Source organism: Astatotilapia calliptera, chromosome 23 (assembly GCF_964374335.1).
Source record: "Astatotilapia calliptera chromosome 23, fAstCal68.1, whole genome shotgun sequence".
NCBI lineage: Eukaryota > Metazoa > Chordata > Actinopteri > Cichliformes > Cichlidae > Astatotilapia > Astatotilapia calliptera.
In genome coordinates, this window is record NC_137443.1 from 23,625,044 (window position 1) to 23,642,696 (window position 17,653).

Sequence of the window (17,653 nt, forward strand, 5' to 3'; positions counted from 1 at the left end):
TCAATGCTTTGAATTAAATACAAGTCTGAATGGTAACATGCTCACAATAACAGAAAAATATATCATTTGCACTTCCTAAACGAAGTTTGTTAGCATGTTCACCGCTGAGTTCATTGTCCGCATGCTAATTTGCTAGCAACTAATCAACATTTCCATCAGCTATGTGCTAATTAACAATATTTCTTGCATGCTAGCAGGAAGATACTGAACATGCTAACATTACCCTTCTAAACATCAGCATGCTAGCAGCTTATGTGTGAGCATGTTAGCATCCTGGGTGGTGATTACTACCAAATTAAACCAAAGTATTGGATAAATTAAGAATTTTAACTGAACATAAGCTTAAAGTTATCGAAATAGAGTGCTGCAGGAATGAGTCTTACCACCACACAATGAGTTAGCATTTTACACTTATGGTTTCGTCATCTGCCTGAAAGATACCTGTTTATGGTTAACATAGAAGCTTTACATAAGTAGTAATGGTCTGGTCTTTAGCAGTTCTTCTAATTAGGTAAATACAATCTGAGATGAACACAAGACAAATTACAGTATGTCATTATTTTTGGAAAACTAAAAACACCCCAACATTCAGTAGCTTGTTAAAATAAATTGTAGAATAAACACACAATAATGTAAAGTAATTGTTTTAAGGATGACCCCACCAGTCTTTCTTATCACTATGGAGGAATTTTGGTCGACTCTTCTTTTCAACGTAGCTTCAGTTAATTGAGGTTTGCAGGCATTTATTTGTGCACACCTCACTTCAGGTCCCACCACATGTCATGTTGTAGAGTTGCTGCTGTGCTTGGGATCATTGTCCTATTGCATGACCTAGTTTAATCCAGACTTTCAGACAGATGGCCCCACATTTTACTCTAGAATACTTTGGTATACAGAGGAGTTCATGGACAATTCAATAAGTGCAATGTGTCCAGGTCCCGTGGCTGTAAAACAAGCCCAAACATCACCCCTCCATTAATGTGCTACAGTATAAGGTGTTTGTGCTGATATGCTGTTTGGTTTTGTGCATTATGGTTAAACATCTCCACTTTGGTCTCATCTGTCCCAAGGACATTTTTTCAGAAGTGTTGTGGTTTTTTCCAGTGCAACTCTGCAAACCTAAACTGTGCTGCCATGTTCTTTTTAGGGAGAAGAAGGCAGCCCTTACAAACAAGCCATACTTATTCAGTCTTTTTATAATTGTACTGTCATGAACTTTGACATTTAACATGCTAACTGAGGCCTGTAGAATCTGAGTTGTAGCTCTTCAGTTTTTGCTTGGACAACCTTTCATGGGAAGATTGGGGCATTGTGTTAAAACACACCTGGATGCTCCAGAGCAGCAAACTGAGACAACTTCTCCTCTTATAGAGATGCTGATGATCAATTATTCAAGTGCATCTGATTAGCAGTACCTGGCTGTTACCCTGTTAATTCCTATGGTAGCAGTAAGGGTATAGTTAGTTTTCCACAGGACTATAAATAAGTGTGTCATAGGCTAGGTATTTGCCAACAAGCTAAAGAAACAAGAATATAGGGGAGATTTTGTAAAGTCATGCAACATTAGCATTAATCCTCACTCCCTTATTAGTCATTCAGCCCCTTCCTAAGCCTGATTCTGTTGAAGGGCTTTTCCTGTTAAAAGGGATTTCTTTCTTCCAGCTGTTGCCAAGTGCTGCAAACAGAGGGCTGTTTGATTATTTGGGTTTTCTCTAATATAATATGATTTTTACCCTAAATGTGCTTTGAGATGACTGTAGTTGTAAACCAGTGAAACCAAAATCAAAAACCACTAAAATTTTATGGAGCTTTATCCTTTTGAATGAAATCATTAAGTATCATACACCTATATTTCCCACAGAGCTTTTTTTCGAAAGTAATTCAAAAAGTTAATGGAAGAATCCCATTGGCCTCTTGTCAACAGGCTAATATGGAAATGTGTCATTCCTGCAGCAAAATTACAGTGTGAGGGAATTACAGTACTCAAGACTCAAGATATTCATCTTAACAGTATATGCACAAGCGAATTTGTTTATTTATTTTTTAAATCAAAGGCTTAAACGATTAATCGATTTCCAAGTTAACTGTTCGGTAAATGTTTCAACCTAATGGCGCAGATATTTATGCTCTAGCAAAGTCTGTCAGGTTTATTTTACTCAGATCTGTCCCATTAAAAGGTCTAGTGTGGACGCTACAGTACAGGCCAATATAAATGAAATAATATCACATAAAGAGGTAAATACTTAAAGCTCTAGTGTGGTCGACAAAGCTGAATTGTCCTACCACTGTCTCACCCCGCACTTCGACTTTGCATTTCAGCGCTATCTCTGTTTATATATGTGTTTTCCCCCTTCCTCCTTCCACTTGTCTCCGCTCGTCCGTGTCGCTTTCCTTCGTTGTCCTCCTCCTCCTCCTGCTTCCATCCTCCTCCTTTTTCTTCATCCACTTCAATGAGCTGAATCCTACCTTCCTTACACGCTCATCCATTCTGTACACTTGCCAATCCAGAGCTTTGCCCATTACATTCCTGCTCAATCAGTGGCTTTTATCGATGAGCATTAGGACACATCCTACATGCCAATTCAGTTTTGCACTGGAATTTGAAGATTTTTCTACAAGAGACAATTGGCAAGTTACTGAACCGATGAGTGTTTTTTAATTTTGAAAGTGAACAGGGCACCTTGTTTAGTTTTCAGTGTGTGTGTGGGTGTGTGTTATTTTTTAAGTGTGTGTGTTTGCATCTTGGGGGTTCACCTCCTCGTGGAGGTGGGGTGCCACTTCCTTTCTGACACCGCCTTACATGTCTGTGCTGGCCTGATGTCAATCAACTTTGTGCCCCGCCTCTTTTCTCTTGCAGAGTACGGCAGTGCAGGTGAGAGGTCCAGGAGGGCGAAAAAAAGAAACATCGGTAGATACACATGATCAATAATCAATAACAGTTGATAATATAAGCAATAAGATGACTACACTGACCTGATCAGACCCTTCCCTAGACACCGCTTTCATTGCTGCACCCCTCACTCTGTCCGAAAAGTGACAAACTCGCCTGCAACTCTAAAAGTTCTGGTTTAATCTGGCTGATATATTAATCTAACTGGACCAAGAGACTAAACCCTCTACTGTATGTTTTTAAAGCAGGCCTTAGTCACTTGCATGTATTCCTTACTCCCTACTCAGAATCCTTTTCAGTTTGGCTTCTCCCCCATATGCTTTATTAACCCCCTTTTCCTTTGCCCCCTCTCCTTCCTTCCTTGTTGTACGGGCTCACTGTTGTATGCTCAGTGCTGTCAGCAATGACTAAACCACCTGCTGTGTCATCCATGGTCTCTCCTGCCTCCCTGCTGCTTCCAGACAAGGCGGGCTTCGGAAACAACTTCGCCACAGGAGACAACAAATCTGTAGCCCAGAATATGGAGGCCGTGGTGGTGGGCTGCATGTTCAAGTCCCTCATCACCCGCTGCGCCTCAACCACACATGAGCTGCACAGCCCCGAGAACCTGGTGAGTGGGGCGTGAAATCGTCTACCTGGTTGCCTTCCAGCTGTTTTGGTGCTCCGCATTAGATTCATTAGTTAAATTAATGCTTTATTATAGATAAAGACGCTTGATCTCATTCGTTGTATCAGACATGCTATCTAAGCTGCTCTCTGGTCTGCTAGAACATGTATTGTAGATGTAGGTCTGTGCAAAAATCAAGAGCCACCCCTCATTTCTTTATATTTTACTTCCAAGAAAGGTCTTTCCAACTTTTTCTTTAGACATTGGCTTCTTTTTCCAGACCATTCTCCTTCCCAACGCATAACATACTGACGATTTGTCACATCCTGAGGCGTCCCATAGGAACGCAAGAGGTAACCTTCCGCGTCCCTATGATACGCGCCGGATTGTGGATGAAATCCAATAGACGCTCCCAGCAGTAATACATGTTCCAGCTGTGTATTCCAGCTCTAACCCTAACCTTAATCCTAACCATAAACATAACCTTATCCCTAACTTTAACCACAATCTTAATCATATTAGATTGTTTTTTCCAAAGCAATTAATGATGAGAAAGTAAAATAAATGTACATGTGTAGATTCCTTCCAAACGGTTCTCATGTTTCCGAACGCATAACATACTGAAGATTTGTCACATGGCGACGTATGTTACATTTTGGGATGAGAACGTGTTGTCTTTTTCACTCATTTTCAGTCCAGTTCTTGACAGAAAACTTAGCAAAGAACCAATATTAAATTATATCTGTAGGCACTTTTTTACTAGCACCCTCTCACAAAAATGCATCATTTGTTCCCATTGCTTTAGTAGAACCTATGAAAAATGCAAAAGAGATCACAGTTCAACAGGCATAAAATACTATTGTATGCCTGTAACAGTATTTGTGTACCAACAAAGTGATTTACAAAGAGCTACCAGCTGAAAACTTCTCAGGATGGTGTGTAGTGTTTCCTTACAAAATTTGAGGAAACTGGACAAACGGAGGACAAAAGAAGAAATATCAGGCCTACAAAACTATCTACAGCAGTTAAACAGGATCTGAAGGTCACCTGACACAGTGCCGGAGAGATGCACCTGGACCTTCAGCTAATCAGCTACTGTTCACTGAAGCCTCATGAGAAATGGAGATTCTGTTAAGGTTTGAGCTGCATTTCAGTCAGTGGTGTTGGAGAACTTGTCAAAATTGATGAATTATGAACACAGAAAAGTACCACCAGATTTTGATCAGATTACCTTGACAGAGAACAGAACAAAAGGCAGAAATATCCAAAGAAGAGCTTTGAAAGTCCTTCAAGAAGCCTGGAGAACTATTCCTGAAGACGACTTAAAGAAATGACAAGAAAGAGAGTTCAGACTGTGCTGAGAATAAAGATGGTCACACCAAATATTGACTTTCAAGCTTATTAGAATTGTAAAAACTCAGTTTTTGCCTTGTTTTGTATTTCCATGTATGTTTGCACATGTTTTACTTTTCTTTTTTAGAAAATTTTGAAGGGAGCTCGCACCAGACTATATTAAACATGCAGTTTAGTTTTTCCGCACCATTTTCTGTCTTTTGTACAGAGGTTTTATGCATCAGCAGAGTTTAAAAACACAGAGTTTCTGTGTGACAGTTTTTTCCCCTTTTTATGTCTGACACGATATCTGCTGTTCCCCTTAAGAGTGTTTCATAATAGCTATATATCTTCTTTCAGGCCAAGGTCAAGTCAAGATGAGCTGATTTGTTTAGCATCCATCAGCTACACAGGCACTTCAAACTGAGTCGCATACGGAAAAGAATCAGATAGCACAAGTATGATGGTTCAAAAAAGCAAAAATCTAAATACAAAAAAAGATGATAAGCACAATCTGACAAACTGAAAGAGCAAGAGACTATATATGTAGAGGGAAATGACTGGACCACAAATCACAGCTGAAACTAATTGGGGTTGATTAGGGCCGTCAGTCAGAAAGGGTGGCAAAGAGAAAGCTTCTGTCTCTTTTTGTCTCCTAACTGATGAACATAATAAAGCAGGAAGTGACTAACATGATCACAGCACACTAATCTGTAGGCTAGAGCTGAAATGTTTTGAATTAAAGTAATGTTAGCGTGCAAATTATAGCTATAAACTACTTTTTTCATATAATTCATGTAATTTTCAGATGCTCTTTAGTAAAACTGCATATGGAGTGCAATTCTTTTTAAACCTAATGTCTAATTAAACAATATACAGTTGTCTTAAAAGTGAAATTGCAGATAAAGTGACATTTATGACAGCTTAGATTGTGTTTAACTTAGTTAAAATCAGGTCCACAGTAAGTGTCTTAAGGAATATACGTAAGTTGCTTAAATTTGTGCTGAATTCAACTAAAAACAATATTTCTTTCACACTTTTATATCCATATTAAGGTCTAAAAATCACCACAATACTCAGAATCTGTTATCAAATATCCAATGCACCCTTGATAAGTGTATTTGGATGCGTCTGAAAGCATTGAAGTACCTCGGCCTCTCTGCGGTGCTTGCAGAGCCTTTAGGCTGGCGTGAGTGGTGTACGTTGGCGGAGGATGACACACTTTTCGAGGCAGGCTTTGTTATGGCACGAAATCAGAGGCCACCCACTCACAAGCTGGAGCTGGTGGCTTGACAAAAACACAAGCCTGCTCCCGCACATTTGCTCAAAATTACATACTGTTCACACTGGCTGCTGATTCTCTCTTTTCTCTTTCACACATTGTTTTGCTCTCACTTTGTTTGTCTCACTCTGTCCTTTCCCAGGGTCTGTACTGTGACATCCGCCAGCTGGTCCAGTTCATTAAAGAGGCCCACGGAAACGTGTTCCGCAGGGTGGCACTGAGCGCGCTCCTGGACAGCGCGGAGAAGGTCACCGCCACCAAGAAACCTGATGAGAAGGAGGAGACCAAACAGCCCGGTCCCAGGAGGTACACTCAATGGCTAGAAACGGTCTTAATGTGACTTCACGGTGAAAAATAAATGTCTTGCTGCAGTCATTACTGTCAAATTTAAAGCCCATCACCTTGTAAAGGTAACAGAGCTCTGCTTCTCATCACTGCTTGACTTTTTTGTTTTTTGTCCTGTCTGCATCTGTTTGTTTTTTTGCTTGAGTGACTGATTTGATGTTCTTATTTCCAAAATAATGTGGCTGTTAGCGCTCTGGGTAGCCCTGCCAGGAGGCAGCTCAGCTGTGTTTGCTGCTTTATCTGACAGCCGCCACCGCATGCCATGGCACTGAAGAGAATAAACTACCTCTGACTTATTTTATTTCCACGTTTGAGGCTACAAAGTCACATGACTGCTGGCTGCCCATATAGAAAGCATAGACTTACAGTTGCAGAGACAGCTGACTCTTTGTATCTGTACCACTCCGTTTCTACTTAGACTCATGGACTATATATAAAAGATGGACACAGCCACCACAATCGTACTGATTTTTGTTTTGAAGCTTCACTGTTGCCGTCTTTGTTTTTTGTTTGTTTTTTAAACTGGACCTCAAAACCAAGGGCTGGATCTCGTTTACAAACCCAGACACATATGGTGTCTTCTTGTATCATCTATTTCACTCTAATTGTGACCCCGTTTATTAAATGACCATCGTAATGATACAGTGGTCCCTCGTTTATCGAGGGAGTTACATTCTAAAAATAACCTGCGATAGGTGAAATACGCAAAATAGCCAACTTTATTTTTTACAATTCTTATAGATGTTTCAAGGCTGTAAAACCCCTCACTACATACTTTATACGCTTTTCTCAGACAGGCACGAACATTTTCACACTTTTCTCTCTTGTTTAAACACTCTCGAAGTTCAAACCTTCGTAGAAAAATAAGTCCAGTATTATGGAATGAAACCAAGGCACCCGCGGTTGCCTTTGAAGGTGCAAAACGTTTCATCGACATTGTTGTCTTTGTTGGGGAGAAAACGTACAAACATACAGTACAGCACTTCAGAGTCACACTGCTAACAATCGAAGATTTGTGTAAATTTGATAAGCTGAACGCATTCTGTACTCTGATTGGTCTACAGCCAATCAGGACGCAGAACACAATGCGCTGTTAAAAAAAAAAAATCCACAAAACAGCGAGGCCACAAAAGGTGAACCACGTTATAGTGAGGGCCCACTGTACACAATAAACTTCAAGCTAGTAAATGAGACCTCATCATAAACTCATCAGAAAGGTAGTTACTGAGGTCTTGGATCAAGAGAGAAGGAGGGTTATTTTCTCATAGACTTGTGTCCAATCTGACTTCTTTTTGATCCCCTGCTGGCCATTAGAAAGAATGCATTTTTGAGGCTTGTCTGTCTTTTATATATAAGGTACGGTTAGAAGGCACTGGTTGGAAGAAGTTTAAGTAAAATACACTGCTAAAAAAATTAAAGGAACACCTTGAAAACTCATCAGATCTAAATAGGGAAAAATTATTCTGGATGTTTATATTGATGTGGACTGGTTGGGTAATGTGTTAGAAACTTAAGGAGGCTACATCATTTGATGTAAATGAAAATTAAACCTAGAAATTATACAGCAAGCTAATCTGTTTTACCGAAACCTTATAGCCTAAACACAAATGGTATCAATTCTTTCATTCTCCAGGAACTGCCTTTATACTCTTCCCACATGAGGCCGGGTATTGTTGAGCACTAGGAGGGACTCAGAACCTACTGCACCACCGTAGGATCTGACAGTTGGTCCATTTACTTCATCCTGACACCTATTGGCAGTCAGGGTGTCACTGCCTAGAGCAGGGGTGTCGAACTCCAGGCCTCGAGGGCCGGTGTCCTGCAGGTTTTAGATGTGTCTTTGATCCAACACAGCTGATTTAAATGGCTAAATTACCTCCTCAACATGTCTTGAAGTTCTCCAGAGGCCTGGTAATGAACTAATCATTTGACTAGTTGACCAAGGGTGATATCTAAAACCTGCAAGACACCGGCCCTCGAGGCCTGGAGTTCGACACCCCTGGCCTAGAGAGATCTGTGTATGGGTATGCCTCCCCAGACCATCACTGACCCAGAAACAAACTGGTTATGCTGAACGATGTTACAGGCAGCATAACAACCCTTTCACATCTGTCACATGAGTTCAATCATCTCATCTGTGAAAATCACAGGGCAACAGTGGTGGACCTGCCAATTCTAGTATTCTATGGCAAATGCCAATCGGGCTCCACTGTGCCAGGCAATGAGTATAGGGCCAGTAGAGGATGTTAGGCCTTCAGGCCACCCTCATGAAGTCTTTTCTGATTGTTTGGTCAGAAACATTCACATCAGTGGCCTGCTGGTGATCATTTTGAAGGGCTATGGCAGGAGCAGTTACTGAGTTAAGGGCCTTCTATGGCCCTGTTCAGCTCTCCTAGAGTAACTGCCTGTCTGCTGGAATCTCCTCCATGCTCTTAAACTCTGCTGGATACACAGCAAACCTTCAGCCAATGGCACATATTGATGTGGTCCCCTGACGGATTTGGACTACCTGTGCAACATGTATAGGTTCCAGGTCTGGTCATTTAGTTTGACACTAAATGAGTAGTGACACCGTGCTACTAAATTGACCAGATCCTACAAGTTTGACCGACTGGATGCTATACTCTGAATAAAATGTGTTCCTTTAATTTTTTAACAGTTCATATGAAATAAAATATGTAAAAGACATCAGTTCAGTGGAGATTAAAGTAGTGCGATGCCTAAATTACAGGTCAGAATGGAGCCTTGAATCAGGTGGCCTGAGCGCTATGTCTGTGTGTTGGGGTGTGTGTGTGCGCGCAGGTCAGAGGCGGGTGTGTCCGGGGAGAAGGGTCAGGTGTCCAGTACTGCAGACGAGTGTCGCAGCTACATCTCCAGTAGACCCCCCCAGACACCCGAACAGTGAGTGTCCGCCTCACCTCTCCATAAAGCACCATCTCCGTCGAGCTCAGCTGCCATTTCTCTGCTCAAAGTAGAAAAAGCTCTTCCTGTTGCTCCTTCTTAACCCTCTGATAAACATTCAGTTTATACCAAAACATCCTGTAAAATAAAAAAGAAGTAAAAAGTTTTTTGTGGGAAATGTTTTATCCTTGTGCTTACCTTTCCTCTCCTCCTCTCTCTGCTTCTAGTGAAGAACAGATCCCGGGTGCTCTGCTGGGCAGGAAGGATTTTTGGAGGAAGATGTTCAAGTCGCAGAGCGCCGCCAGTGACACCAGCAGCCAGTCGGAACAAGACACCTCAGAGTGCACCACCGCACACTCTGGCACCACCACCGACCGCCGCTCACGATCCAGATCCCGTCGCATTTCGCTTCGCAAGAAGTTGAAGCTGCCTATCGGTAAGAGCAGCCTCTTCTTACCCAAGGAAGTCCCTGGGTAGGTTCAAAATAAAAGTCTTAAAACTACAGTGAGCTTTTGCCTCCTAGTAAGTGATGAGAATGCACTAGAAAATATGCACTAGCTCGAAAATAGGATTTCTCTAAAAGATTAGGCAGCCTAAGGCTATGTGTGCTTATGGAGACTTACAAATCATCCTTTTATTGAGCAGCGGTATACATTTCAACAACCATATCTCATTGCATTTGCTCTTACTTTGAAATCCCCTCTAACATAATGTGTTTTATGTGTTCAACATTGTGGCACTGCCTGCCCCGAGGCCAAGTCACTTCATCTCTTTGGTCTGTTTTGTGCTCCTTTTTGTGCCATAGCATGCCGCAGGACTGTTCGCCTACCGCTCACTCTCTCTGTCCTACGTATGTCGATGTGGAACCATCTTCATACTGTATCCGTACCATGTCTGTGTTGTGTTGATCATCCCAACCCCCTAGCATGTTTGCAGACCTGTGGAAAAAAAACTGATTTAAATGAAGAGAGTACATGCTTATTTAGCACGCGTTGCTCTAGGGAAGCAAATAAGCTTCACCCTTAAATGAAGAAAATTAAAACCTAGGGATCATGTGTAGGGTGATGATAGACTAAGTTTGTATTTTTGCAACATAAGGCCCAGGGGCCAGAATCAGCTCAGCAAACACTTTAATCCAGCCTCATTGGACGGCTTTGGAAAACGTGAGGGATGGCGTAGATTTTGGACTTTTAACTGTATTGTCACAAGTTTTACAGCTTTATTTTTACTGATAATAACTTCATTCATGCTATACCAAAGTAACTAACTTGTAGATTAAAAAAATAAATGATGGAAAGTTCCTGGTTTTTTTTACTATTTGCTTTAGAAATCTCTTTTTTTATTTTTATATTTTTAACAATGAAACAAAAAAGAAATTCTGTTTAATTACAGCACAGTCTGAACAATGATCTGTAATTTCACACTGTTAGGTGTGGGCTGTGTGCGGACAGGGATAGGACCCAAGGTGCAGACTCCAGAGACAAACGTAAATTGAAATAGCTTTAATGCTGAACTCAAACATAACTGGAAAAAATCTAAATAAACTTAAACCGGCGGATTGACAAAACACACAGCAAAATAAACGGTAGATCGCGACACGGACGCAGAGAAACACTGGGCTTAAATACAAAGAGGGAGCAATCAGGGAATGAATAACAGGAGGGAAACACAGCTGGGGCAAATCAGAACTGACGAGACAAAAGGAAGCGTAATCTGAACACACTGAGATAAGACAGAGACCTTCAAAGTAAAACAGGAAACACATAACACAGACTCACATGCAGGCACCACAGAGGGAACAGAGACGTGGGACCAGGGCAGACACAAACACTGACTGGACACGGGGATATAGGAACTAAGGATACACAGAGACGCGAACTAGACAAGGGGATACAGGTGATAGGGGAGACAGAGCAACTAAAGAAGACAGAGACATAAACCATAAGACAGAACTCAAAGAAACCAAAGACTAGAAAGTATAAATAATATAATAAACTCAAAAACCCTGGGTCAACGACCCAGGCATCCTAACACACACTTTATTTCTTACAATTTAAACCCACAAAGTCATGCTGTCAATTTTCTTTGATTTACTACAACAGTATTTGTTTATCACGTAGAAAAACTGAGACATTGAAATTGCACTTCTTTTTCTTATCTTAAGATATAAATATATAAAAATATGTATATATATTAAATGTGCAATTAAACTTATTTACACAGGTAGAAATGAGATGTTCACTGGTCTCCCCTACTTAAGATCAAGCAGGCTGTTTCTAGCTTAAATTAACCAAAACAATATACCAACACAACTCAAGCTACACCTACCAGAGATAGGACAGAGCATAACAATTTTTTTCATACTGTTTGAGGTCTGTAATATTTGAAATTCATTCTTATATAACAATATGTGAGCATGAAAAAAAGGTTAAATCAACGCATCATTATAGTTTGAGATGTTTGAGATAATTTGAGCTTTCGGACATGGTGTGTTATCCTGCTAGAAGATGCCATCAGAAGATGGGTACACTGTGTTCAACACTAACCCTAACACTTTGGTGTTTAAATGTTGCTCAGTTGGTACAAAGGAGGCCAAGGTGTGCAAATAAAATTCCCCCCAGATGCTTACACCACTGTCATCAGTCTGAACCATTCATACAAGGCATTATTTCATGCTGTTTACACCAAATTCTGACCCAGCTGTCCAAATGTTGCAGCAGAAATTGTGACTCACCAGACCAAGAATCATTTTTCCAATTTTCTATTGTCCAATTTTGTTGAGCCAGTAAATGGTAGCTTCAGTTTCCTGTTCTCAGCTGGCAGGAGTGGCACCAGGTGTGGTCTTCTGCTACAGTTGAGATGCTCATCTGCATACAGTAGTTGTAACAAGTTTTTTCAGTTAAGTTGCTGTTGCCTTCCTATCAGCTAGAAGCAGTCTGGTCACATTCACCTCTGACCTCTGAATCAATAAGACGATTTCACCCAATGCACTGCTGAGACCATTCCAGACCATTCTCTGTAAATCCCAGCAGATTGGCTGTTTCTGAAAACCTCAGAAGAGCCCATCTGACACCAACAACCATGCCACATTTGAAGTTACATAAATGGTAAATCCACTAAATTGCTGAAATGTGATTGGCTGATTAAATAAAAATATAAAACACAACCAGACCCTAACTTTAGCTTAGCAGAGATAATTGGTTTAGTTTTAAGCTTTTATTTGCAAATTTCCTCCCTAGTGCAGTATTGGCTATTTATAAGTGTTTGTAGGTTTTCATTTAGTTATGGGTAGCGTAGTAATTATACTTCCCTTCTATTTATTATGAAAATTGTCTATATACCATATTCACATGGCACCTCCTTCTTTGAACATATCATAAAAGTGCATTTGCAAACACAGCTAAAAGCAAGCAGGAAGGTCAGTTTAGTTTCAGTGTCCTTCTTCTGTAACTTCTTTGAATGACTCTGTGAATCTTTGTGAATCTCTGTGAATCTTTATACACCCTGAATGTGTGTGTCTGTGCAGTAACATTGAGTGAATGCCCTTGCATCGTTCCCTGTTCTACCCATTGGTGTGCATGCATACATAATCCCAGTGTAGTTACCCGATTTATAGATTTACCTCTTTATTACCATACATGATGATGTTCATGTCAGTGTTTTTTTATTTGTGTGTTTTCAGGGAACTGGTTGAAGCGCTCCTCTCTCTCTGGACTGACTGACGGCGTCGAGGACTTGCTGGATATCAGCTCGGTGGATCGACTCTCCTTCATACGTCAGAGTTCAAAGGTCAGCTCGCCGCCACTGAAAGCCACCATAGTGTGTCGCAGCTTTTCTAATCAGCCGTCCTTTTGAGCAAACAGAGGTTTGATTTGGTCTACGTTGCCAGCTGATATGCGCGGATGTGTTTATGTGTGTTTAGGTGAAGTTCACTAGTGCAGTGAAGCTATCTGAAGGTGGCGCTGTAGGGCCGGAGTACGGCAGGGACGAGGAGGAGAATTTCTTCAAGCGGCTCGGTAAATGGAGGTCTGGCAGGAGGAATCCATCCAAGCTTCACCACACAGAAGAGAAAGATGGTAGACCCCCCCCACCCTGGGGTGCCCCCCTCGCCCACCCCATGCCCCCATCGTTCTTTGTCTGTTCCTCTCTTCTTCTGTCCTCGCCTCTGTTTGTCGCTGGTGGTGTCGTGTTTTGTTTGGCCTCGCAAGTCGTGGTATTTTGACAGTGCTGCCGTCCACCATTCTCCATGTCAGCCTCGCCAGATAGCTGCCTGCTACGCTCTTTTAATCCAGATGGGTGAATTTTCAACCCATCAGTGTCAATTCAAAGTGATCATTTTCTGGAAGGCCTGCCAAAAAACCTCCCCAAAACTAAAGCTAATATAAAACAACAGGGGAAGGGGAAATGGACTCGATGTTTTATTTTCTCACTATTTTCTCACTGATAAACTTGGCGACGTTTACCGAGGTCAGAGGCAGACAGCTGCTTCTATAGGACACTTAATCTTTCTGTAGCTGTAAGGATCGCCCCCTTAAAAGAATGCAGGCTTATAGAGTTTTCACACCGGCTGAAGGTACTTGTGTCTCTCTTTTGTACTGTTGATGAGTCAAAGGCATATGCCAAAAAGATCAGCCAAAAGTTCTCTAGAGTTACATGATATGAATCACTGGCCTCATTTCCCCCTATACTACTGACTACAGTTCAGGATGCCTTTGCTGCCTCTACTTTTTCATGCTAGTGAATTAACACTTTTTGATTGCTTGAACAGCCCTTTGAAAGTCATTTTTGTAATTGCTATAAACAAAAAACATCAGACTATCCAACAGCTAAGAGATTTCTTTGTTCCTTTACAGCATGGAAAAATTACCTTAAACACAACTAATATGTAGCTTTATGCAAACGTCTTGAGTCATCCTTTATTTCTTTTATATTTTGCTTCCAAGTAGCCAGACTATTAAAGCAATAGGTCTCCAGGGTCTCTGAAGGTTTTTCAAATTGTTTCTTTGGACATTGGCTGCTTTTCGCTCATGTTCAGTCCAGTCCTTATACCTGATCATTTTCACAGGAATGTTTTTGTTTGTTAAGACACTTAACACTGACCACACAGATGTGATGAATCATTCAAGTATAAAAAAGAAACCTAGCTCAAGGGATAAACCAGTGTTGTGTCTACATATAATAGACAATTTAGCAAAGAACCAATTTTAAATTGTATCTTTAGTCACTTTGTTACTAACAGCCTGTCCCAAAATATGTAATTTGTCCCATGTACAAACGGAAACAAGTTGAATCTTTGAAAATGCCAGAGCAAAGTTTGACAGGCTTAAAATAGTATTTTTGTACCAACAAGGTGATTCCCAAAGAGCTATTAGCTGAAAACATTACATATCTCAGCATGGTGTGCAGTGTGTCCTTAAAAAAATTGAGGAAACTGGACAAATGGATGAAAAATCTACAGCAGATAAATATATAACTAAAAACTAAGAAAAAATTCATTAAAAACCTGACAAAAGACAATTTTTAAGCATGACAATGATTCCAAGCACGCTACCAATGCAGCAACACTAATACCTGAATAGAAAAACACACAGTGAAACGTCTTGGATCATGGTCCAGAACCCGGACCGACCAACATCCAGAGAAGAGCTCTGAATGTCCTTCCTTTAAAAGTTCCAATAAATCACTTCATTTATTTCCCATTTTCCTAGCAAGACATAAAGAAACGAGGGATGACTCAAGACTTTTTTCACAATACTCTAACACATTGTAAAAAATGGTATCTCAGTAAAATAAAATACAATATAGCTAGCAACTAGCTTAAAATAAATATTATAATTACATTCATTTGGATATATGTCTACTCATGACATTGAGTATTTCTGTAGATTTCTAAACAATGTCTGAGCAAAAGCTGTGAAAAGTTGTGTCTGTGATTTGCCACAAAAACCCTAAAGCCAGACATTTATATGTGCTGAAACCAAACTTCTTACTTCCAAAGACAGTTTTAGCTCTATAATAATAAGAAATTTAAAGCATTTCATTTATCCCGATAGGTCTACATTCCCTTCTCTCCAACTGTGCACGTCCTGTTCTGTCCAGCATTGGTTCCTCTCCTCTGCGTTTTCACCCAAAGGTGAAAAAAGAGGACGGGCGGTGTCTCACAACAACTCATGTCTATGAAACCATCTTTCTGCTGTGGAGCGTGTCTCTGTGCTACGTCAAGCATGACGCTGTCAGTGCTCTCTCCGTCTCTTCTGTGGTGATGTCTGGTGGTATTTCCAGTGCTGGAGTGTTAGTGATTAAACACAATGGGCCACATACAGCTTTCCTCTGTGCGGCTGTGGTTACGCCTGACATTTCAATGAGATTTATAGGTCCTTTTAGAAAGATGCCGGAGAAAAGTGCCTGAAAATATCTTTGGCCCTTAAATTCATCTTGTTTTTTGTGACTATTCTTATACGATTGAAAATTCAGGTGTAACCCCTGCCGATGGCTGTGTGTCATCTCTCACTCAGCTTCATCTGTCAGCTCAGTGCTATTTGTTAAATGTCCTGGATGGTGATGTTGCTTCATGCAATTTCTATGTCTAACCTTTATTGTGCAAACAAGCGAGTCTATAACGAGAACTCTTCTTCAAACGGCTTTTGTTATACCTCTTCCCTTGTGGTCCTCACGGTGTCCTTCAGGACCTCACGGTTTCCAGGAGCGTCTCGCAGCCAGCCAGGAGGCCATGAAGAACAAGAATGTAGTGAATCTGGGCGCCATCCGACAGGGTATGAAACGCTTCCAGTTTCTCCTGAACTGCTGCGAGCCAGGAACCATACCAGATGCCTCCATCCTCGCCGCTGCTCTGGACCTCGTGCGTTTCACTTTGGAGAAAATAATGAAAGAGTAAAGATGTCGCTGTTAGCTTTCAAAGGCTATCACCTATTTATTTCTCTGTTCTTCTAGGAAGCCCCAGTTGTGGCCAGGGCCTCCCTTTTCTTGGAATGTGCCAGATTTGTCCACCGGTGTAATCGTGGCAACTGGCCCGAATGGATGAAGGGCCACCACGTAAACATCACCAAGAGAGGGCTGTCCAGGGGCCGATCGCCTATTGTGGGCAATAAAAGAAACCAGAAGCTCCAGTGGAACGCTGCCAAGCATTTCTGCCAGTGGGGAGACGTGAGTTAAATGTGTCGAAGATTGTTTATGGTTACAGTTTATAAAAAGGCTTCATTAACTGTAAACGTGTTAAATCTGCTCAGGCGATTGGCACGAGGCTCAGCGAACTCTGCCACTCGGACAGTGAGAGCCCCGCCAACATCCTGGGTTATATTTACGATGAAGAGACCAAACGCAGGATGAGGAAAGAAGACGAGGAAGAAGACTATTTAGATGACAGTGAGTCAAAACAGTGTCTGTTACTTGTTTTTCTTCTATTTACAGGTTTCCACTCGGCCAGATCGTCTCTATCGTACTGTGCAGATATAACACAGATGTAGCGTCTCATGAGACGTGGTGACCCAAAAAGGCCTTGCTGCTGTTTTAGCTTGTCTGAGTGGTGTCAGCTACTGCATGGCAGAAATCACATTGCTGAGGCCTGCAAACCAATGCAGTCCTCCAAATAAGAAGCACATAAAAACTCAAACCATTACTCTCATTCATTTGTTTTCTCATGACTTGAATTTTACATTTTCATCCGTTTCCCTATGTAAGGGATTGGACAATAGGATGTTAAATAAATTAGGTTTTTTTAATGATAACTTGTATCATCATTAAAAATATTTACCTCATAATGGTCCATTTGCAGCTTTAGATCATCAGGTGCACCTTATTGTGCATTTGTGTGGTGTTGAATTAATCAGAAGAAGATGATTTCGCATGAACGTCCACTCAAATTGGAAAATAAAAAGTCTGCACTTGCCAAGCTGTTGATGTCACACTTAAAAACATGCTGCATGAAAGTAATAAGATCACAGTATTGTGCGTTTTATTGTGTGTACTTTGAAAAAAAAAATCTTAAATTAAAATTTAGTTTCTACAACTTTTAGGTTGTCAGAACAAAAAAGATGTTCTAGCCACATTTAGATATTTTATCTTATCTGTTCTGACTCCAAAGACACGGTCAATCCTACAAAATGTGGCTGCCCCTTCGCACTGAAGATGGCCGCTTGCCAGCTGTTGTTGGAGATCACCACTTTCCTGCGAGAGACCTTCCCCTGCTTACCACGACCGCGCACCGAACCGCTTGTGGTCAGTAGTGAAATCAAAATCCAAAAAGGTAAATCTGATGTGAATAGCGATGAGAATTTGA

General features: G+C 41.0%; 1 protein-coding gene across 23 annotated transcripts in view; it reads left to right on the forward strand.

Annotated features, from left to right (window-relative positions):
- Positions 1–17,653, forward strand: part of unc80 (unc-80 homolog (C. elegans)) — a 68,513-nt gene that overhangs the window by 22,262 nt on the left and 28,598 nt on the right. For 11 of the 23 annotated variants that reach the window (XM_026157890.2, XM_026157881.2, XM_080297102.1 and 8 more), the window contains exons 16-26: positions 2,858–2,908; positions 3,283–3,500; positions 6,254–6,417; positions 9,259–9,357; positions 9,585–9,793; positions 13,040–13,146; positions 13,280–13,433; positions 16,044–16,216; positions 16,309–16,521; positions 16,605–16,740; positions 17,459–17,592. In XM_026157890.2, the coding sequence (XP_026013675.1) occupies positions 2,858–2,908; positions 3,283–3,500; positions 6,254–6,417; positions 9,259–9,357; positions 9,585–9,793; positions 13,040–13,146; positions 13,280–13,433; positions 16,044–16,216; positions 16,309–16,521; positions 16,605–16,740; positions 17,459–17,592 (1,658 nt within the window). The remainder of the gene's footprint in view (positions 1–2,857; positions 2,909–3,282; positions 3,501–6,253; positions 6,418–9,258; positions 9,358–9,584; positions 9,794–13,039; positions 13,147–13,279; positions 13,434–16,043; positions 16,217–16,308; positions 16,522–16,604; positions 16,741–17,458; positions 17,593–17,653) is intronic. The other 12 variants (XM_026157900.2, XM_080297108.1, XM_080297109.1 and 9 more) reach the window with 7 other exon arrangements.